Genomic DNA, 25,256 nt, shown 5'->3' on the forward strand with positions numbered 1-25,256 from the left:
ATACCATGTCTTTCTAAATCCTTCACAGAAGTTTCAACAACAGCAATAAGATAGTCAGATAGTCAGACTGGAGGGAGGTTGGCTACATGTCAGCTTAGTTACTTTTCACTGAACAGAAGTATCCCCATGAAAGAAATAAAAGATTCTACAATGAAACAGAACATTCAGCCTAGCCTGCCTCTAAACTCAAATTTCAGTCACAGTTTCTGAGAATCAATATTGTTTATTCATAAGTATAAGAAAAAAAATCCCAATTTGTATCAAACTAAAAGCAACGTCACTGGTGTGTGTACTGAATATTTAGCAGTCACATGGGTTAGAGCGCTTGCTGTGTGTTAGAGGATGACCAATTGACCAGATATACTACAAGTTATGTCTTAGCGTTGAGTGTGAGTGTGTGAGATGTTTATAAATGCACCTGACAGAGACATGACGGGACACACATCTGCTCAGTGCCCAGCGCTCTGGAGCTGAGAACTGGTGGGGGGAGAGCTTGGAGCTTTGGGACAAATAACACCCACGAGTCACACCAGTGTCTGCATTCATCTGGAGCCGTTTACAGGCGGGAGGAGAGCTCAGGGTTTGTTTTGTTAAATGACAGGCTAGAGGGTTTATATCAGCTTATATGTAGCAGCAGCATCATGCAGAAACCTGTGTCACGCCACGTGGGACAACGTTTTTAGGAGGAATTGGGAAAATGGCATTTTGATGCTAAAACATATGTACTTTGACCACAATTTGAATATTCAGATTTGAATATATAGGGAACACTACTGGGAAGCTACAGAAGGATATAAAAACCTAAGAAAAAAAAAAATTGGACCAGCGCAATAAAGGATAAATAATTTGTTTCAGAATCATATTTATTCTTTATTGTCCTCTATAGAGGAAATTAGCTTTTGCAGTGTACACAAACACTCAAAATAAGGTATACCAAACAAGAACAACACTGTCTGTTACCCTGTTCCCATGTTATTAAAGGCAGTGATTGCTGGGGGCACAAAACAGCTCCTGAAGAATGTTTTTTGCAGGTTGGTTGTCTGTATCTGCAGCCAGAAGGGGGGAGGGTGAAGGATTGAGGAGGTTTTAGGGGTCGTGTGCTATGGTCAGTGCTCTGCAAGTGATGGTAGTGTCAATGAGGTCAGGCAGGTTGGGATTGGAAAGGCCAATTATTTTAGAAGATATGTTATATGTATGCGTTGAGAATGGTGAAATAGCAGGTGGCGCAGTGCAGGAGGATGGGTTCAATAATACTTCGGTACAGAAGGAGCAAGGGCTGGGGTTTGACTGAGAGAGCCCTAAGTTTGCAGATGACAGAGTCTGTCGGCAGTGTTTATGGATGTCTGTGATGTGGTGATCAAAGCTCAGTTTATTGTCCAGGATGATGCCGAGGTACTTAAAGCTCTCCACCATCTTCACTGGCTGGCCATTGATGGAGGTGGGTGCAATGAGGGACTGTGAGTTTATTGCGGGTGTCAAAGATGGGTTCCTTCATCTTGGTGACGTTGAGGATGAGGTGACTGTCTGTGCACCACTGGGTGAAATAGGCAACGGATTGTTGATAGGCTGTGACTGATTCCCTGACTGTGAGGAGGGTGAGAATGGCTGTGTCATCAGAATATTTAAAGTAGTTAATAATGGAGGGGGGGACTAACACAGGGAACACAGGTACAGCACTAACTAGAAACACACCCAGTATTTCGTTTTAGGTTTCCACTTGAGGTGTTATGATAAATAAATATACAGCATGAACTCACAGAAATAAAATAAACTCATCCACTCAACAGCATACATGTAACCAACCAATCTAATGCATTTTTTCTGCTGTTGGCCTCTGAAGAGCCCTGTGATTCAGTTTGGGCTAGATGCCTTACTCAAAGGCAAAAATTGATGGTAATTGTTGACAGAGGGCAGGCCATAATTCATTTATGTTACTGTATTTTCCAGCCAGTTAGGAAATGTGAATTGGTGATCTTCCAGTCACAAATGTTGCTCCTGTAACCTTGTGGCTGCTTGCCATGCTGGAGAAGGTGCGCTCCAGTGCTTTTAAGTCCCTAATAAATCACATGCAGTAGTTTTTACGAGTCTGCCACTAATACTGGCATCAGTACATGTTTGGTTGAAAATTACCAGCATCTGGCTTCACCTGTTTAGCTAAGTAATGATGTGTGTTATGAAAATGTCTGTAGTCCAAAAGTAAGGTGTCATCGCTTTAAGTAAGGGTGTTTTTATACTGAGTTTTTAATTGAACAGCGGGGATGAAGCACTAATGTTTTTTTCAGCAGTATGCATTAAGTGTCCCAGTATTTGAAGTCTGACCTGTCAGTGAAAGCAACAGGGCAACAGTTTCCTCAGTAAATAATTAACATCACCATTCTCCCTTTGGCTATGCCCGATGCATATTGATACAGGCATTTTGTTGCCTCATCTAGGCACTCAGGTTTCTTCTGTTAGAGTTGTACTCAATGCAAAACAACCACAGCAACAAATTGTTAAAGTACCTACAGAACCTTATGCTACACTTTTAGCAAACATGGTGCCAGTCTACAGTCATTCAGAACATTTTTCAAAGTATCTGGCTTCGGCTTTGAACCTAACAGTATTAATGTAGATTGGCCAAAGGATGACAAAAATGTGTTTTAAAGAACACAGAGACATCATGAGTCACAGCCACTCATAGCTGGTTGAATAATCAAAACAGTACAAAGAATGCCATATCAGGTTAGATCAACCCAGGAAAACCTGAAACAGTGTGGTCCTGGACGTCAGAAATGATTCATGTCCTTTGATGCGTTTGAGCACAGTGTTATGTATGGCACTTTTTTCTAATCTAATTCTGTCAAAATCCTACAATGGCATTTTGATAATTACTTGTGCCATTGACATCCTGTAACTGAAAGAAATCATGAGATATTACCAGCAGGCTGGCATCAATTTCAGTTCTCTGGATAGTAATTATCAACTCTGAAATTACAGCTATTTCACAAAAGCAGGATGACTCATACTTGACAACCGTTGTCTTAAAAAAAAATAAAAAATGCTATCTCACCGGCCAGTTACATGTTTCCTATTCTACTTCTAGGGCAGTGTTTTGTTCGGCAGACCAAGTGTCCGGTCTGTAGCTGACTGTCATCTCATGTCAGTCGTAGCAGCAGTGAGTGACTCGTTGTCTTTTCGTGCCCCAGTCAGTTTACTGTCTGAGATGACTGTTTCCACTCCACAAAGCCTAAGCTCTCAAGCATCCCATTAGCACCTGCTAACTCAACCTGAAACTTTTTGATGCCAGTTTGACTTTGTGCATGTAATTACTCTTTCACTCTTGCTGTTTAAACCCAAATACCTCTTATTCCCTATAAAGGGTCATAGAAGATTACTGACTTAACTTTCTTCCTCATTCATTAGCAAAGTCTTTCAAATGAAACAATGGTTTAGACTTGCCGACACTACTAGTGATTTTGTTTTGTACTGTGGTCACTTCATACATACAATTAAATTCAGTGTTTGCTAACATGTATTTTTCTGTGGTAGGGTATCTACTGAAATGATGGCTTATATTTGTTTAAATATACACTATGTGAGGGATTTAACAGACTAGCTAAGATGTTGTGTAGAGCTGTTTTCTGTTATCTTTTAATTACGTAGCTCCTTTGCAGTACTGTAGCGGAACATCAGCCTCTCTGCTGTCAAATCAGCCTCTCTATCAATTAAAAGATGATAAGATATACCTTTTTTGGTGCAATATTGTCACAGTATTGTTGTAGACATTTATATAACCCACAGTATCCCACAGATCTGAACTTAGTTTCAGGTTATTATTCATGTTTATCATGCTCTATCGTTAAACACTAAACATGTAGCTAAGTGTGGTACAACCAGTTTATTTACTCAAATTTCCCATAAAAATATATAAAATGACTTAACATGATCAAATAAAACATTGGGTCCAAAGAATATTCCATGTCATAGAATCTTATAAACACATAAATACTACATGCTAACATAATTGAATGCATTATCTTTTGTGGCATTTCACTCCTCCCTTTATGTGAATCAAGATTCCTGGTTTCAAGCACCAGCACATTTTCTTTACCCTTCCTGCCCTGATTATGCATGTTTAAGGCTATCAGGCTTTAGGGTTTTCAGAGGGCCCTTGTGTGAAAGCCACCAATCTACTTGTCACGGCTAATATTCCCCCCAATTCTAATCTTATTGAAAAAAATGTTTGCCAGATGCTAGCAGTCTTTTGACACATGATTTCAAATGATGCTAAATGGCCTCATGGGCTGATATGTCCAGAGGGTGAAGCAGGGTTGTCCTGATCAACCTCTGACACCCGGGTCATTCATGAGGTTGTGCTCCAGGCACGGCTCCATTGACAAGGGTCACCGAAAGGGTCATCCTCTCTCTCTTTCGTTCTATCCAATTAAAGCATCGGCAGCTGAATCAGTGCCCGATGTTCATTGGAACATTAATTGTGCTCATTGATTGGCATGTAGTTCAACTGAGTGTCCTCAGAGCACCGCACAATGACGGGGTTGTTTTCTCATCTCAACTGACGGTCTTTCTGTTGTCAGCTCTGATGTAAAGGCTTGTAAAATTGGTGCCTGAAAAAACTGTGCTCTAAATCAGGTGGGCGTCTCTGCCTGCAAAATACAAGGACACACTCAGCTTTTCTGTTTGCCTTTAGCCTACTATTAGATCCCAAATACTGGCTGCAATACTTTCTTCAGTGCAGGTGAGGGGTTGTCTGGCAACACTTTGGAGTGATTTCCAATCATCCACTCGATTTACAGGCCATGGGGGAGGTATAACTTGTTATTGTATCCTTCAGTGGAGCATATTGAGCCTTTTTTTTTTTACAAACAGGAAACAAAGTCTGTACTTTTTGCTGGCATTTAAACCAATAATTTTTTGAAGATCAGCAATGAAAACATACTGACTGATTCAAGGATTTCTGACCTTTATTTTATATACTTTGGAATGTGGAAATTGAGGATGTTCCTCCCAATCCCCTGAATGTATTTTCTGTCACTTCTCATAAAATTCCATTATATGATGACCTGTCAATTGTAGAAGAATAGTGCGCAGAAAAGTAAACTAAGATCTGCATACATCTGAGTGGCAAAGCATTTACTCTAGATGTTTGTCTACCTCAAGAAGTTAAAGCATGAGACATTACTTTTTGGATAAAATTACTACAACCTTGATTAAATAGCCAAGGTAGTTTTTACTACACTGTAATTCGCAAGGTTAAGTGGTTATAGCATGACATTAAGGGATATGACTGGTGTATCTCATTATTCATGCAGATGGGTCTCAGCTCATTTTGCCTCATGCTTCCAAAGCTTATTAAAATGCACAATTATCATGTATTTTAGAGTAGCCTATGCACCCAGGCTTTTAAATGCAACTTCACAAAGACTGTTCTCTTTCAGAACTGGGACAGCACCCCCACCCGTTCGAAAATCTAATTAAACTAAACTAGTTTTTATCTGTTCTAAATGACTTCAGAGAACCCATTCATTATGCCTGCCCTCCAGTCCTGTCACAAATATACTCCAATTTTACATTTATTTAACAAATAGGTTACTAAATATTTTTCTTTTTTGTTGTCTTCTCTGTGTGTGCTTCAGCGCACTGCTTATATTTCAGCCCTTATAAGCACTTGGGAAGTGGGAACTCACTCTTGATGGCACCGTTTTTATCAAACCTTTTAATCTAGCTTGTTGTGAGGCCACCAATCCAATAACACAGTTCATTCTAACCACCAGATATGATGAAAGTGTAACAAAGTGACATGATTTACACTTTGCCACCCATTTTTCCTGCAGCTCTGCAACCTTATTGTTCCCTCTGAATTCTGTGTAACTTGTCTGGATGCATTTACATTTTGTTTACTCTTGTTATTTTCCTCTAAATGTTGTATTCTTTTATTGACTGTCCACTCTTAAAAATACATGTTTCAGCCCGTATATATGAAGAATATTCTTTGTCTAAGTTCTTAACTTTTGTTATCTGCCTGTATTGAATTATACTTTATTGTTTTTGTCCTTGCTTTGGGGCAGCAGGAAACCTGCTGGAAAACAGTTTCTAAACTGAGGCAGGCCCATAGCTGCTAATGGTTCTACTTTGCTCTGCTATTTTTTTTCCCTGCTAAAAATAAGATAAAAATGAAATGAAATGAAACCATAGCAACAGGACCAGGATAAATCTACTATTTAGTGAAACGACACAAGAATCACCCTTGGATTTGATCATCAGCTTTTGCTCTATTCCTCCGTTTCCCCTCTGCCAAGCTTCAGCTGAAATGATCTGAGAGACAGATAGGCAAAAGAGAAAAATGAATCGCTTGCCTCATACCTGGTTTGAGAAAATTCGATGTGAATGGAAATAGGAATGATTACCATTTAGTCTGTAACCACGATGCCTGGCTCATCTGTTGCTCTGCTGAGATGGAGAGGTATACACACATTTCACAGGAAACAAAATGCTACAGTGGGGTTCAGAGGCAGGTGCATATTGCCAGTATTTGACTGAAAGACACTCATCTCTCATGATGTGATGAATGAGATGTGTCATGAGAAGATGTTGGATAGATTTTCCAAAAAAAACACAAAGCTTAACATTAACCAATCATTTATAATTATTTATTTAATATCCCTGAAGAGTGGAAATATCAAGATTATTTAGTCTTGAAGGCCCAAAAGCCTCAGTCAAGAATCTGCTGGTCACCAACATGTGGCAACAGTGGCTATAAAGCTTTGCATTTAGCAGTGTACAGTTAATTCAAGCCTGTAAATGTTGTATCACAATCACACATACTGTGGGTGATTGTCCAAAATTGGCATCACTGAATTCACCAAGTCAAAAAACTACTGCATCTCTTTGTAGAAAAACATCATTATCATATCTGAATGTTGCAGACACAGAAATGTTTTACCTGTTAGTTAGAACGTTTCAATAAATGTATATTACTACAATGTACTACTTTCATGGATATCACCTATCGCATTGATGATATTGTATACTTTAGTGGGAAGCCTACTAAAAAGAATGGTCACGGTTTATAACTCTCCCCCTTTCTGTGATTGAGTTGAGCTGGTGGTGTTCCTGTCTTCCATCACACTGCCTGCTCCGGGGATCCCCGTCTAATTAGAGCGTTGGCGATGAGATGGCCATGGCACCTGACAGAGAAGGATGGCCACTCAGGAAAAAAGAGATAATTTCAACACTGACTGCTCACAGTCAGGCTGTTCTGCTGTGCTGCTGCACTGGCCACACATTATTGATTGATTTGCATTGCAGATTGTATAGACTTGGAGAGGACCTGGCTAGCTTTCAAGGCTGTCTCAAACCCAGTGTAATCCCTGGCTAGTGGCCCAGCGTGTTGCTCAACATTTCATTAATATGGGAGTGACAGTACACCTTGCTAATTGGATGAACATTTGAGGCAGCCTCAAATGAAGAAATCAGTCATAGCATCTCACTGATAAATGGACTGCTGATGCTTGTTCCCTTCTGTTTGGCTCTTTGTCTCCACAGTAACCATCTTTATGTAACTTGCCCAGAGTTGACCTCGTAAAGTTAAATGGAGGATGTCATTATCTTTGGATACAACCTCACAATACAACTTTATTTTGATATACTACTATTACTACTACTACTAATACAAATAACATTCACAATAATTAGGATAACTCTACATCACATATCAGCCTTATTGAACACACAATATATAGACATAGAAGATATATTTACTATGTTTTACTATTCTTTGTTGTTTTACACAATACATATTTTAAAACGTCACTGTCTTAACATTGGAAATTGCTTCCAGTTATGAAAACTGCACCAATTATGAGCCATAGCAGTGTAAAATTGAGGTTTATTTTCTGTCTAATTTCACGGACTAAAGCCAGCCAAAATGTGTGACTTTGGTTTGCACACTGGCTTGAATGGGCTGTGATTACCAGAAGGTAAGTCTTCACACAATAACAGTGAAGCTTGATATCAGCATTCTGGTGCAAAGTGCTATATGTATGTTCACACTGACTAATTACCTTTACAGCTGACATATCTGGAGTCTGTGTCATGTTGAACTGAATTAGACTGAGACAGCTCATGATGTGTGGAAATAATACAAGCCATTCCACCGCTAATGCCCTTGCAGGAGATCAAATGTAATCTACAGTATGTCTACTGTATATATCTTTCCATACCTAGCACAACGCCCGGTCAGGAATTATTTGTGAAGGAGCCTCAGTAACTTTTCTCTGCTCAGAATTGTGTTCATTATGAGATGTATCTCATGAATAGTGTTAGCGTAAAGTTACCTATCACCTCATTGAGTTTGACATAATACCTCATTTGGCAGAATCACATATTGCAAGCTTTATTAGGCATCAGATTTTTTTTTTTTTTTGTGATTTCAAGATGAGAAGTGTTTCGTAGCTCAGGTGCACCAGCAGCACATACGTAGGAGGAGAGGTTTGATGAGGAGGAATAAGGTATTAGGTGGTGTCATAGTGCCTGCCATCAATTAGGACCAATCAAATTACATCCTTTCATTCCCTTCCAAAGCAGGGCACTCACCTCCATGCTGACAGATTTGTATTAACACTCCTCCTATTTTTGCATAGCGTCATGGGGTTTCAAGACAAAGATGACAAAATAAACACTTGTGCCCAGCTAGATAGCAGGTTTCATTTCTCTCATCTCAGCCATTGTAGGAATATGACCCATAATGACCTTTCAGACCAAGTGCTTATTTTGTCTGAACAACTGTTAATATTACCAGTAGTATTCAGTTTACAATTCTCAGTATTTTCCTTAAATACCACACTGAATAAACTGAATAATAATAACTAATAAATAGTTACATCCTCTGGTGAGCATCCCCAGAGAAATAAACCTCTGTTCTGTCTGTTAGCTGCACTGGCACTTCCAGTCTGAGTAGTGTTTACCAAGCCTGTGCCAGGTCTTTGTGATGGCCAGCTTTGTGTTTGCCCCTTTCTCTATTGACAAAATCCCCAGTTGTGATGCTAAATGCCAAGTTTGTGCATGAAAAGGGCTTGTTGCCTTTGCTATAAGAAGAGCAGAACACTATGATGGGCACAGTGCATTAGAAAGTACACACTGGTTTGATTGGGTCATAAAATATAATCTATTAGTGTATATTGTATTTCTGAAAGCAAACATTATTGTTAATGCAAAGCCTTTATGACCAGAATATGAATTTGACAATCTGCAGGATCACTTCCAGAGGTAGTATGGTTTACTTTACACTAGGATCCCTGCCAAGTGTAAATTCAGTTGACTGTATTGTCTTCTGTGTCAAAATGTCATCAATGAAGGGAAAATGTGACTCACTCAAGTATGCAATTCCCTTAACTACTATATAAAGACTCAATTCAACACCATTCTCTCCCACTAGCTCTTGTGCTGTATTTGTGTTTTCTACTATGAAAAATGAAATAAATGCCTGGCTCTGCCTTTTGTTTTCTGGACAGTATTGTGCCCTTGTGTTCACCTTATCTGTCTGTGTTCCTCCTCCTCATGTACTTGTGTTCATTTTAGTTAAATATGATCTTTCTCAGTACAGGCATTAGATACCACTGCCACAGGAGCAGATACAGAATATCAGATAGTCTTTCTGAGTGGTGATTACAAGTTTATCATTGTCCATATATTCACCGAACTCATCTTTTATGTCCCCCAGACATTAAGTAAATGCAGTACACTGGCAATCTTGAATTCTGGCTTCTGTTTGCAAAGCTATTTCACTCTGGCAACTTTCCTAACAAACATGGCGTATAGAAATATACTGTTTATTGTGAAAAATATAGTGACACAAACACTACTTCTGTAGCAACACTGATGAGTTGCTGCGTTCTCAGTTTCACCCTTTTCAGTCCCTTGTGTGTGTGTCTTATTTTTAAGGTACAATCAGTTTTGATATGCAAAATAATCAGATTTTAATAATATCTTAATCTCTTCTTTAATGGCATCAGCAATTATGCCATAAATGGATTTAATATATCCTGTCTTAGTATAAGACATGAAAAATGGATCATAACCTGCTTAAGAGGCTGTAAGGAAATGATCAGATTAGCTCCAAAACAAAGAATGTAGCCTGCAATTCCTTTAACATCCATCACTGCTGCCGCATCGTGACATATATGCTGACCTGAGAGATTTAAAGTCAGAATTGATAACTAATATTCTCAGAGGTGACAGTGCACTGTATTGTAAGTCCACATATCATCTCAGGAAGGTCAATGGCTTCCATCACCGTCCCCACTAACTGATAACCAGCGCTGCTAGTTTGTGATACAGAAATTGGTGTATGATGGTATTTTGTCAGCGTGGTGTGTAATGTTTTAAGGTGGCAATAACTCCTCAGCTGCTATCATTGGCTTTTACTCATGCTAATCTGAAAAACCATAAAGTCTCAACAACAGAATGTTATGTATTGTAGGATTTTAGCATCTCTCTAGGTTGATAATAAATAAATACTTGTAGTATTTTTTTTAAATTAAATGTTTGGCCAGGCGAATGGTTTTTTTTATCACCAAATTACCATATCCAATGCCACTGCTATACTTTTCTGGTGAATATCATAAAAAGATTTTGGGTTGCATTCATGATGGTTTTAAATTCATGGGCAGTAAGCTGTGAACAAGCAGCTATCTGAATGCTGTCACTGTAGAGGCCATTATAGCATTCCGTTTGAATTATGAAACCTCTACAGAGCAAAGTGGGTCCTGCATGGGTGCGTGACTGCCCACCGGATAGCAGAGATAGGTCCCTTCAGTAAAATGGTTGAGTGGGTGACCAGGCATCTCCCTCGTTATTAGACTTGTCACTGTCACTCACAAAGTCGTGAGTGACAGAAGACCCTATTACCCTCCAAGATTCACCTCCATCCTTCAGCAATAGGGCAGCTTTTACAGGCATCACTGAGGTGGGGGGAAGACAAAGGAAACGATTCAGCAATCTCATTAACATACCCCCACCAATGAACGATTTCTCCCAACAGTCAGTTCTTGCGTCAACACAAGTGCGATTTAAAAATATATTAATTCATAATACAGATAATAGTTTTGATTAAGAAGATCTTTTCCACTGTTCTGAGAAAAGTCTGCTTTTGAATTAGCCGGTAAGTATGTTAAAGCTGGTCTTCCCCAGAGAAAAATTATCTACTTAATTAAAAGGACCAGCAGGAAAGGCCTGGAATCATGACGGTATAATTATAAAAGCCCCATTTCTGTTAATCCTTGGCTCTGAAGCAAGGAGCCTCACATAGTGGAGCCAGGCCATGGCCACTAGTTAAGCACCAAGACCACACAGGGCTTTTACAAGTCGAGGCAGTAGGAGGACGGCAGGCCTTTAACTGAAGATGTGGGGAGCTGAGAGCGAGCCCAGAGGTCTACTAGAGGCTTTTTACTGCTATAGAGCCTGGGGAGGAAAGCACAGCAAGATCATTTATGAAGGACAAGGAGTCAAGAGGCAAATCATAGGCATGTTTATAAGTCAAGACTATGACTATGCTTGTGTTCCAAGCACTGATGCATTGTTTGACCCATAGGACAACAGAGCTGTAGTACTGCAGTTGTGGTTGCTGTAGATCTTATATTATAGTGAAGAATATATAATTTTATAAGACCCAACCCATTAGAATTGATCTGAATCATCAGTTATGTGACAAAATATATCAGATTTGGGTAATAGTCGTGATCAGGCATCATACTCTAGATATTTATTAAACAGTTTATCAGGGAGGGACGTTAGTGCTGAGCTTTGTGTTCGTGTGGAGGTGGGCTCTGTGTTGTGCTGGTTCATCTCAGTGCTGGGGCCTTTGATTTGTGTATCACAGCTGGGCCTGGGGAAGACGTTTCAGTGGGCAGCTGTGGACGCTTAATCTCCCCTGTGCTGACACAGGCTCAATTAATAGATAGCACACTTTGGGATTCTGCAAGAAAGTTGTCAGGGTGCCGTCAGATAAATCACTGGAGAGGATTCCACGCAGGCTATCGCAAGCTCTGGCCCCAGTGGCCTGCTCCTCTTTGTCTGCTTACTATGAGTTAAGAAAGGTAATGATTTTATAGAAGCAATGCAAACTGGGGCCTTTTAATTAAAGCCAGTTTAGGGAATGTCCATAATAATGTTTTTTGGTTGTTTTTTAGGCAAAAGCAATCAGTGTAATTGTTGAGTAACACTTGAGAACTTAATAGATTTTAAACTTAATAACTTTAATTCAGTCCTCTTAGACTTACATACCTCTGAAGTCAACATATGAATCAGTTGAGATCACAAAATCCTCTCACTTCTAAAATGCTGTTACTGGATGATTATAAAAGACAAATAATCATTTTGTCCCTGCCAGCAGTTTTTTTTACTGATTTTATTCAATTTTCACTTCTTTTAATCATCTTGTTTACAGTTTCACCATAATTGAAAATGGATAGTCATCTGGAGAACTCTAGTAATCTCCTTTTGAAAGAAAAGAAAAGCACTTAACAAAGATTGTATTGATTTTGAGGCTTTACCTTAATTCTTTCAAGCTTCTTTTTTTCTTTTTGCAGGCATACATCACATTGATGGTTATGATGAAAGAATGCAAATATAACTTTTGCTAGTCCTAAAATCCAGCTTGTATCCCCAACCCCTTCTGCCTATATGAGAAAAGGCATCAGGCAGGAAACAGACTTGTTACATATTCTATCATTGGATTGCCAGTGTATATGATCTTTAGTAGTTTTTTGTCAGTTTTTCTACTTCTTTAGGCCTCAGTGTTTGTTTATTTTGATAATATTATTAATTTAATATTTAATTTATTACATTATGTTGTGATGTATGCAGTATGTGCCTGTTCAGTATTCTAAAAATGTTCATAGTTGATGTTGAGTTCTTTACTCTGGAAGAAACAAGATATCAAATTGAAGCCCCCTTAATTAAGATAGCTGTGGTATTAACTCTTATCACAGACAGGTTTATCAGCTTGAATTTGCTGTGTGTTGTTACAATAAACACTTGAGCTGCAGGTTTCTCATCAATTTATGAATTCAGAAAAGGCAGCCAGCTGACCTATTGTCCAAACACAACAAAGGAACATGTTTGGCAAATTAGCCCATTATATTGAAGAAAAACTTCATCTAAACAAGAACAGAGCAAATGTTGATCCATAAACCCTAAGTGTCCTCCACATATTTTTCACTGCCACTGGAGCAACCATAAGCTTATTACTATAGCATGTATTTCAAACAGGCACAGTCCAGCATGAACATTAATGAATATCACTACAAGCTCTTAGTGACATCAGAAAATAGTTGCTTGTTCTGGTTAGAAAATATAAAATAATCTATACTGATGACATACACAAGCTTAATTAAAATGGCTGAAAACCTATTTTCTGATATTAACCAGGAGGACATTGTTCCCATGTTTTCACAGTCTTTTACCTGTTTGCTTGAACATGAATCCAAACATTTGCCTTTGATTTAACCGGTAAAATAAGGTTATTGATCGAGAAAAAACAAAATTATGATGACCTTTTAATTCCATAGCTCCCTATGGTTTTGACATGCCTCGTGTGCTGCTTTGCAAATGTTAATGTATTGTACCAGGCTGTAGGCTTTTCTGAAAAAGGGCCTTGCACCAGCAAACCAAAAGAACCATGCATAATAGCAACAGCTGTTCATGCATTTAATCCAAAGCAGTGGCCTTTCATTGAATGGCTCCATCTTTCTTCATTTCCGCAATTACGGACTTGCCAGAGAGTTTGGCCTGAAGATCCACGAGTCTGAAGCAGCAGCCATGCTTTCTTTCTCTCCTCACCAACTCGCTATTTAGATTACTCAATAATTACATGCATTTGTCTAGTCCTGTCTACGGTTGTTGTTTCTTACAGCACTGTATGCATCGAAATAAACTGCTTCTGTTCCAACTTTCACCTCTAGCTAGGTTGTTCGTAGAAAAAACATCCTTTACCATCAAGCAGCAGGTTCTCCTGGGTGACTCAAAGATGAACTTTGTACAGGGAAATCATTTATGATGAAATTGGCCAGGATCTGCTCTGGGGGTTTTGTTTCCAAGCTGTGTTTTCTCAACATTAGTGTGTCCCTTATTAGGTAACTTCTCAAAGAGGGCAATTTCTCCAGGAGGCGACATTTAATTATGTCTGGATGAAAATGTGTGTGTGTTCTATTGATTCCAAATAGTCCCTCATCTGAGGAGAGCCAACCACGTGTTGTTAAAGAACATAAAGATGTGCCCGACTGATACAGCTTTCTAGCTTTATTATAATGCCATAAACACACAAAAAACATGAAAGACATGAAATCGATGGAAGCGGTAGGTCTCCATTAATGTTAACTGAAAGCATGATGTGCCTAATGAATAATTCACATCTGGGTCTGACTGTTGATCTAGTCCAAGCGAAAACCCTCACTGGTCAGCAGTGGGATTATACTTTGAAATTACGAAAAGCGCATTTCATTTAATCTTTTCTGGCAGCTGATTTGCTTCTCACCCACTGAGCTAGTTGGCCAGCTTATTGATAGGAGATGCTTCCTGGTGGTGGTGGGGTACATGTTGACTACGTTTGTACCAGAGATGTACAGCTCTCGTAAACCCCCACTATGAGAGCTCTTTGATGTCTGAATCGCTTACTGGGAGGAATTAACTACATGTCATGTTGTTCTTGTTAATAATGTTTCAAGTTGTTCAGAAATATTTAGCTTCCCCCCAGGAACCCAAAATAACCAACGTAAATGTGTGTAATTTTACAAACAATTTAACTTATATGAAATTATGAGTTGGAAGACATGAATAAGAAATGTTTTATTTACATATTGCCAAGCCATAAATACAGGAGTGACTCTGCAAGCAAAAATAAAACGCATCGAAACATGATAATTAAAGCTTCATAGACACACACGTATGTACACCAAAACACACACACTCCTGCGTACACACACATGCGCGTACGCTTCACTTCAGATTGGTTTTGCTGGAAGAAAAATATATGAGTCTTTCATACAATACTGTCTACTGGCTCACCTTCACTCCCCCCCTCCCCCCACCCCCTTTTCCTCTAGCAGTAATAGTAAAGCTGGGGTGCCAAAGGTAATCTAACCTAGGAGACGAGGCGATAATAGCCACATTGACAGAGTGCTTGTTTGTAATAAGAGACTGGATGAGGAGTCAAAGGTGAAAAATGAGTGTGATATTGAAGGAAGGAGAGGTTTGTGTTTATCTGTGATTATTAGGGCACCTCACACCCAGAAATGAAAGAAGGTTTTCTGACATGAGTAGCACAATATAAGACACAAATGGCAGATTTATTATCAGGCAGGATATCATTGGGTAAACAGGTGTGATCACTGTCAATGCTGACCATGTTTCCATATGAAAGACGCTGTTTGCAGATATTAACTTAATGATATGCAGGCAACCTTGTTCTGATCACCTGCCCGCCCACAAAAAGTGAGCCAATCAGTTCACCATAACAACAATACAGCTTAGTTTAAGGCAGGCAGTGTGGATCTGTACAGTTCCCCTCTGTTGGAAGGGAATACAAATCATTATGGCTAAAGCGTACAAACTACACAAGTGACCTGGAACCCACATTGGGAAACTTGTCAGACTTCATTTGGATAATCCTTTGTTGATACTCTGTCTTATCAGCTGACTACAATTTGTCACTAAAATGTCTGCAGAGTTTAAAGTGAAAATCATAATTGTGTTTGTTGATAGTAAATGTCTTGGCTCATTTTTTAGGATTGGATTTAGGATTCAAAATGTATTAGTTACACTAGGAAAAAGAAACACTTTACACACTTTTATTCAATAGCTACTGTAGAAGAGACACAGACTACCCAAATAAAGTGTTGCCGAGCTGCCTGGAATTGCTATAAAGAAGAAGAAGAGGTGCCGGTGTCATGTATACAATGCAGACGGTGTAGTTCAGGTTATCTAGGACAGGGCGACTCCGCTATCTCAGACAGGGAATGCTGCAACAACAAGACAGAGCAGTTAAAACAACATGTTTAAATGTGAGAGCCGGGGCTGTGACAATTGTCACAGGGAGTCAGCACGGCTGGGGTTCGGCACCGACTTGTCCGCAGCTGTCGGAGTGCACGTTTCCAACAACAGTGTCACATGAGCTGTGGTAACCTAACCTGGCATTCCTTTACAGCCCTGGGAACAACAGTGTGAGGTGTATGTTTTCCTAATATGTCCAACATTAGCCCTGCACTGCATAAATTAAACTCTGCTTTTCAGGGTGCTAACATGCTGTAGAATGAAAACAATAATCTTAAACATACACAACAGAAGTACTACTCCAGCATTGCTTTTCACCTTTTTTCTTATGAATGGTAAAACAATTCATTTTATTAACTAAATACTATTATAGTGTGCTGTCTTAGTAACACCATAATCTCAATATGATCCAGGGAAGGGGTACCATGGTAACGCGGTAACATAACCATCTAAAGTGTGCTGTAAATGATCAGAAGTGTGAGAATGGACAGGAATAAACCTACACATTTTACAATAATGACTTTGTCAGCAGGAGGTGGAAAGCTGCTGTGAATGCTATGAGAATCAATGTTTTTAATCAAGTACAGTCATATTAGTCTAATATATCAATTGTATGATATAGTAGGAAGTCACAGAAATGGAGAAAATGATATTAAAATCATGACATTGTTACATCTTTCAATAAGACTCTGTTAAGTGAACATAGCAATATAGGTGTTTGTACTTTGCTAGTGTTGAAATGTGATCTTTATTAAAATCAACTTTATTGAGATTAGATTTCAGGTAATTGAATTACTCTATATTCATCTCTTAATTAATTTTAAAGCACACATACAGTTTTTTAGAAGGGACTTGATTTTCTCCCATAAAGTTACACACATTTGGCGCTTTTCCATTATACAGCTCTAGCACTACTCGGCTCGACTCGACTCTACTCGTTTTAGTTTGCTTTTCCATTAGGGATAGTACCTGGTACCTGGTACTTTTTTAGTACCGATACTAAAATGTGATGTCAACAGACTGCCGGCCATATTGGTCAGAGTGTCGTCACTGGAAGAGTCATGAGCATGATGTCTGACACAAGAATCAAACCCAGCATTTTTAAATACCGGCAACAATAGTTATAGTGATTTGGCTCTCTTCTCTTGCTTTGTGTGTGACAGAAAGCCACATACAACAGCAAGTACACCATCGCCCCGATGTCCTCCATTGTTGTTGTGTTTGTGTCGCATATACAACTAATTCACGGCAGTTTCGCGCAGCCGTGCTATGACGACCCCGCCCATATGTCATAATAGTTAGAGCTGAAACTCTAATCGACCACGTTCCTTTACGACACTTTAGAGAAAAAAACCTCCAGTCTTTGCTGACATATTTGTCAATTTGGGCTGAAACGTAGTAATGATAACAACAGGGTTTCTACTGCGTTGTAGTCAAACCTGTGATTGTCGTGTCATTTATTCTGGTTTCTACTTGCATAGTGGTCTCAGGAGAATTGTGAGCCATGTAAGCCTAACGTATTTCAAGTCACTTTGGAGAGTAACATCTGCGACTATCTGCCTGGTATTCTATTAGTCCAAATCCCCTGTTTACCTGGGTATTATGGGTAGAATGGAGATTATTATCCCTTTCCCTTTCTTGGGAACTTGGTTACAGTAGAGAGCGAGCTCTGGCTCCTGTTGCATCCAAAATTGCCGTGATTAGGACACATAATCCAGTATCACAAGGGAATAACCAGAATGGCTTGAACATATTCCACCTGACATTTAGTTCAGCCAGATCTCTGATTGGCACTTGATTAGCAACTAATCCATGTCATTATCTCCTTCAGTGAAATTAGTTGAGTAGAAAATGGTGTCGTAAATCACAGAGGTGGAATTGTGGAGGGGCTTTGATCAGTGTACAGCTCTGGATGTGCTGTGAGGAGAGAAGAACTAAGTTGTTGCCATGGATACTACAAAAAAATTGTTGAAAATGAATATATGGCTTAATAGTTTGAGAAATATGTTTGCAGTTCTCAGTATGAGAGAGTACTGATAAAAGTTTTTGGTCCTACCTGCTTATCTGCCAACAAGTGTCAGTGTTGTCTCAGTGGAGCAGCAGCTAATGCCCTAATAGGCCAAAAAAGGTGAAGTTAAGGCCTCCCTTGATATGAATTACTATCTATTCCCCCCTGTTAGATTATTGACTGATATTCAGGCTTCTCCTTATCCTGCCAGGTAGAATCCAGCTCACCCCCCCCCCCCCCCCCCCCCTCCTGCCCACCCCGTGTAGCCTCCTCTGGCTCCAGTCCTGAACCTAACCCTCAGAGGAGCGGAAAATAATTAGGAGAGAAAATTGCAGCTGACACTATTTCTGAAAAGCAGGGTATTGTAATGAGAGCAGAGCAGGTATTCATTGTGTCTGAGGGAGCGATTGAAAGCCCTTGGTTTTCAGGCTGCCTGAGAGAAGCCCACGGAGAGTCAGCAGAGCTTTGCTGAGTCCCTTAATGCATGTGGGAACGGAGCCTTGAGAGGACGAGGCAGAGGTGTCTTCAACAATGGCAGGAGCCAAGGTTACAGCTGAGTAACTAATTCAAACTGCTCCAGACTGACACACACACTCACAGGCACACATACTCGTCTTCTTTGTCTCTCTCAATATGTCTCTCCCTCTGTCTCTTGCTACCTCCTTGTTCCCATTATGAGTTCAGAGGGATGCCGTCCAGCCACCGCACAAAGTTATCTTCATTAGCTGCGTAGACTTGCTGAAGTGGCTGCTCAGGGAAGCGTTCTCTGAGCAAGGCACTCAGAGAAGATGAATAAATGTTTTGTCCCACATTGGTTCAGCCTAAAGCAGTGGCAGGCTGCAAGGAAAGATAGATGAGGTATTAACTGTTATATTTTTCAACAGTGGCTAAGGAAGCCCAGTAGTGGGGTTGACAGAAGCCGAGGCATTCGGAATATTAAGCCTGTTAAATCAAATGCCCTCCGTAAAGTAGTCCTAACAGGAGTTGAATTACAGCACTGGGCACCACAGATTGTGCATCACGTAGCCGGGCACATGTTCATCTTTTGGCTTCTACTTGACATGTGACTCAGGCTGGAAGCTGGGAGATGAGAGAGAGGGAGGTCACTTTGATCGCCTTTTTCTGCTCTGATGCAGGTGCATCATCAGGATGGGCACATTGGAATTTTTTTTCTTTTTTTTCTCCTTCTCTTTTAGCACTTGAATCTGATTGTTGCATCTAAGTAAAATGGAATAGGTATGCAGGCTTAAGGGCTTCCAGAAACTACTCCAACACATGAGACTCTGACTGATAACAAAACTTAAATTACACAAGTTAAATTGACTTCATCAAAGACAGACTGCATAACTGCATCATTTCAGTTTCACAATGTTTACCTGATTGGATTAATTTGCAGATAATCAATATTAAATGTGAATATTGTAATCAAACATGCACTAAAAATAGAATTGTTTATGATTGTAGAAGTCGTGATGTTTCATTGTTAACAACAGGAGAGTGAGCTGACATGTCCTCCTTTCTGAAATGAATGTAAATGCAATTCTTAGTTAATGAGAATCTGAGGCTGCCTTTGTAATGTTGCAGGCATTCATAACGTTGGAATCTGTAGGGAATAATGCTGAAATCCCACTTAAATGAGAAAATAAATTGATGGCCAAATTGCATGTGGGTCATATCTGCACTTGCGAAAACTCAGATCTTCCTTCAGTTGAATAAATAATGGACACGGAAAAGAAAATGTGCTCACAATCAAGTTTTGATTGCCTCACAACCCACTCTGCAATTGAATTTAAAATTACAAAGTACATTTTGAAATCTCTGTCATTACGCTTCCCTACCTCTCTCTATCTTTCTTATGCAAACACACATACACACATATTACCCACAATGCCTCTGCCACACTCCACCCATTCCGTGAAGCGGTCTAAGTAAAGCAGGTAAATTAAATCTATAGCGGTAGTATCCAAGACCCTGGCAATCAGCCAGATCAGTTCAGCATCTTCTCTATTTACGGGCACTGTGAACAAATTTCAAGGCTTGTATAGGGACTGGCTGCCACTCGATGCACACTGACACACACACACACACACACACACACACACACACACACACACACACACACACACACACACACACACACACACACACACACACACACACACACACACACACACACACACACACACACACACACACACACACAGGCATCAGAAAAGCAGTTTCACATTCACAGCAGCTTATGCAACCATGAACAGGAGGAGCAGCGAAATAGAAGTTGAAACTATTATCTACAATCTCATTATTCAGCTCCTGAGATGAAACACAGAGCCCCATATGCTTTTCCTCACTGGTTTCCCAAGATGCTCATAGGTAAGAGATCAGCCGTGCTTGGTGGTGATGAGAGGAACTATCTGGGGAGGATGGACTCCTGTGTGAGCGCTGCAGACTGGAGGAGGGCATTGTTACATTTTTCTAACCTGACTGGCTTTATATGACCGTGAAAAAAAAATAGAGTTTACTTTACACCAGTTCCAGGTAAGAATTGAGGAGGATTTCCAGCTCCTTTTCTGCCTTATTTCAGGTTGTAACAAAGCTTTTTTTTTTCAAAGAAACATCTCCATTATTTTACATTCTATCTAATAATAAATACAGACATTAATATTCTCTAAGTATTCAGGGCACAGAGATATTTCTGAAGACCTTGTAGATATCTTTTTTCTGCTTAGCCAACACATGTGCTATATACTTATTGTTATACGTACTATAACTGCCAGCTTTGTTCAAAGATTGGATCTACTTGGCTCATTTAACTAGCAGATGAGTCAGCCAGATCAGCCAATAAAATGACTGAGGATCTCTTGAGTAATTTGGATCTGAAGACGGCCAAGTTTTCATCAGTGTTGTCAAAGTCATCTGATGTACAACCTTCAGTGTCTCACTGAAAAAAAAGAAGCCTGTTCTTGCTCCAGTTTACTGGTCAAAATGTCAGAGAGCAAGTGATTATAAGGTGTAGAATATCCTCACAGAAGGAAGCTGCTGCAGAACAGCTTGGGAAATGTTTAAAAACCCACTGTGAATGTTAGTGCTTCATTAGAGCTCTTCTGTGAACTTTATTTTCATGCCTTGGGACCCTTTTTTATGTTCAATATCACATTTGAAAAGGGAAAACTACATTTAGATGATATATTGAGGCGCAAACAAATGAATAGTCGTTTCATGCATAAGATAAGATGAGATAACATATCTTTTAAGAAAGATTGATACCGTATGTTATGCGATTATAAAGAATATCAAATAAGGTAGCAAGAAAAGGAAGTATTAATGAAATGTTTGGCCGTATTAGAACTTCACATGAAGAGTAATACAACTTTAATAACACTGAAACCTTGGGGGCGCTTAATCAATTCACCTTAATAGGAAAACACTGAATATAGATCCTGTCTGTGGGAATGGAGACATTGGAAATTATTGACTTTCCTGTCACTGCTGGGATATAGATGTAATATCAGGTGAACACATCTTGGCAATTCAGTGCTGCAACGAAACAATGGAAAAAAAGGCAACATTTAATGAGGAGCATCCTTATAGACCCTGAGCTTTTACTGCAGACTGTACATTTGGCTTGTCACATTTAAAGTGTTAAGAGGCAATTATGATGCAAACAAGTGTGTCTGATCATCAACAATCTTGTTTGCACAGTAGATATTATTAAAAAAATGCCAAGCCTGTAGCTAGCGGTAAATCTGCTCTGTGTTGTGTTAAGTAGCTTTCACTGTCACCAGCGCGATCCCTCCTCATATCCACATCACTGTCAGACTCATGTTACTTTTTCGAAAAGCCATCAGGATTCGTCTCTGTCTACTGCCTGTCCCCCAGTCCATTAAAGATGATTGATAGAGCTACAAAATCTTCCGCCCAGCTGTTGTCGTTGACTCATCCCTGAGAAATTGAAAGGAGCTCAGAAAAAGGACCATCCCTCATCAAAAGACCTTTTGTCTGTGTTGACGATGTGAAGCAAAGAACATTTTTGAAGATAGTGTATAACTAATCTTCAGTCGTTTTCACAGATTTTCCTGGCACTGTACGTGAATAATTATTACATTTCAGATGAAAATAATGATTAGAGTCATATTTTGTCTTTTATCATAGATATAAATTCAGATTATATTTTTATCAGTTCCTCAGTTCTCCTTTTATTTCCAACCGTTCTTTAAGCATACATAAACATTGGTTATCCTGCAGAATATCTTAACTCAAATGTTTTAACTTTGACGAATGAAGACAGTTTGAGAAGCTTGTTCTCTCCATTGGCCGAGTCCTTACAAAAAGAAACCAAAGGAAAGACACGTCTGTTTGTCCAACTGCTACTGTTCCTCCTCCTGGCTCTGTTATCCTCTAATGGCTTGTGAGGATTTTTACAGGACAACTTGAGGAGGATTTTATGATGTTTCAGTGTGATTGATAACATGCTCTTGGAGGGATGTCAGGCTTTCAGAGATGGATAATGTGGATTTCTATCTCTATGCCTTCTTGTATAAGACGTGCCATCAATCAAGTCTATCGCAGCCTTAACCCGGTAAAATTAAAACCTTAGGGGGGCGGGGGGCCCGGGGTCTCTGTAGAACCAGGACACACACACATCAACAGCGAGCGCGACAGAATCAGAACACAGATCCACATCATAACAGGCTCACCACAGAGAACAGGACAGATATAAGATTCCCACCACGGGGCAGAAAATACAGTTAATGATCTGACTGTATATCGTTGTTGACAGTGGAGAGGGATTACAGGAAGAACAGTCTCATTTTCACTGTGTGTGGAGGCGTTATTAGATCCTAGCCCAGCTAATTTCATTCCTAAACTCGTCAGTATTTACCAGCAACAGGCACCATGGCAGACCTGCTCTCCCTACAGAGGGAATATACAGAACAAGGGAGATAATTTAAGAACATAGAGACTCAGTAACCAGAATCAAACTCATGAACATAATTGTCACGTTGGTTTCTTGTTCTCAGTCCTGTTTCTGTAAACAGTTGTTTGTTCTGACATGATAAAGCACACAAACTACTAATTAGCCCAGCTTGTTTTGAGATATGTCAAACGCTCGCTCTTTGTATGTTTCTCCTCAGGTAGTCCTAACCTCTCTTTGTATGTCTGTTTGCATTTCAGTCGATGGCTGCATACACAAAGCGGCAGGGTCCTGTCTGTATGATGAGTGCAACTCACTAAATGGCTGTGAAACCGGCAAAGCCAAGATCACCTGCGGCTATGATCTCCCTGCAAGATGTGAGTATCAGTAATTAATATGCTTTTTGTTTGTTTGGTAATGTGTGCACCGGTGCCTTGCGGGGACATTCTCTAATCAAAACTGCTGCCATTGAGGGCTGCATCACCTGACAGTTAGGGAACATTAGGATTAAGTGACACACATTGGAGCAGTGAAACATTGCACAATCCAGCATGAATTTATTGTTTTTATTAAAAAAAAGACTGTTATTGTTCAACCCAAAGGCTCCTGAACCGAAAGGCCAACAGTGCTAGCACAGATGATTTTGCGATTCGTGTGTACACATGCATCATATTTAGAATTTTGAATCTGTGATATTTGGATAAGCATGATTGTGTCTCAAATGGAAGTGTATACATGTCCTTGCATAAACTCTACTGCGTATAATAACTGGGGTCATTAGTGTCCAATCCAAAAGCAGAGTGGGATGTTTTTTAATGTCCACAATAAAAAACATTTCAATCATAATTTATTTGTTTTGAAAACTCATTTGTAATAAGTGGGGAGTTATTATTTGGAGGATAATTAATATGATTGGTGCTTGTTGTATGGCTGGATGGGAGTGTCATCTGCACACAAACAAAGACATTAAGGGAGCTATTAGTTGCTTAATTTGATTGATTTTTCATCCCTGATTTATTCTGTTAACGGATCACATAACTCTTGCTGTCACGCAATAAATGATCAGAGGAGGGCCTGCGCTGTTTCCTTTGTTTTTATCTCTACCATGGATGCAGGCCTAATGTTTTGTAATCAAGTATACGTTTTTTATTAAATTCTGTTATGTGTGTCTCTTCTGTTACACATTTCTGGGCTAATTTCTTATGGTCGTTAGTAAAGCGTGTGTCACTTTTAAAGTTTGTCACAAGTTTCTTTCCTTGGAAACGTGAAGGGGGAAAACATAATAGGATGGAAGAAATGTCTCTTGGTGTAATTCGGTCGAGGCAAACCTCCCATCAGTCCTCACCTAACCCTAATGGATTTCCATGAGGCAGCCAAGAGAAGACATTGAGGTCCATGCGAAATTAGGCTGTGTTAATACTGTATGTCGTAAAGATGTCAAACAAATGGAGCAGATAAACTGTGAGTCAGTCTTGTGGGCAGCCAGTTCAAGTGTCTGCAGCGCCAAAACAGGGTGCACCGTGACAATTTAATAACCTGCAATGTCACCTGGGAGCAATCACGCTGCCACTGGGTAATGTTGTTGTAATTATCTCTGGGCAAAACACTTTCTCTGTGCTGATAACTCGTTATAGATTGTGTAGTTCTTTACCGGGAACAGTCGGATCTTTTTTTCGAACGTGATGTTATTTCATTTTAGAGCTATCTTTACTCCCAGCCGGTATCATCTTCTTATCTTCCAACTCTGATCACAGTCATCATCAGTGTAGTCTCTCTTGTCTGCTCTTGGATATTGACAGCCGCTTGACTTTCCTTTGTGAGTGCTCAGCTCTGACAAGAGATCTCACTCGTTCCTAAAGTCTAGCCACCATTTGGATTTAGTTCTTTTTCCATTAATTTCTATCTCTGACTCATTTGTTCCACCTACACACACATTATAAAGCCGCCTTGACTGCAAACAACAATCTATTTGGTTTATGAAATCTCAAATAATAGTCTATCCACCCCCACCCCACTGAAATAAGTAAACAAACAGGACAACATAGATTTTTCACATTTTTTTAATTTCCCTAAATTCTGGGATGTAACATGTAGGTGTGGCAAGAAAAGGGTAAAGGCTTGCAGTGAAATGTCAGTGTATATTAGATTAATTGAAAGTTAATTTTATGTTAATGTCCTTCTGCTGTGGCTAAAACTAAATGCACACAATGATTAAAATTGACATAAAATTAATATTAATATTTCAAATTAAATGATTAACTTCAGCAAACGGCCTCATGTCATTATTTAGAG

General features: G+C 39.5%; 1 protein-coding gene across 2 annotated transcripts in view; it reads left to right on the plus strand.

Annotated features, from left to right (window-relative positions):
* macrod2 (mono-ADP ribosylhydrolase 2) overlaps nt 1-25,256 on the plus strand; it is a 422,519-nt gene that overhangs the window by 149,370 nt on the left and 247,893 nt on the right. For both annotated transcript variants that reach the window (XM_062430213.1, XM_062430214.1), the window contains exon 5: nt 23,225-23,341. In XM_062430213.1, the coding sequence (XP_062286197.1) occupies nt 23,225-23,341 (117 nt within the window). The remainder of the gene's footprint in view (nt 1-23,224; nt 23,342-25,256) is intronic.

Source organism: Scomber scombrus, chromosome 12 (assembly GCF_963691925.1).
Source record: "Scomber scombrus chromosome 12, fScoSco1.1, whole genome shotgun sequence".
NCBI classification, from domain to species: Eukaryota; Metazoa; Chordata; class Actinopteri; order Scombriformes; family Scombridae; genus Scomber; species Scomber scombrus.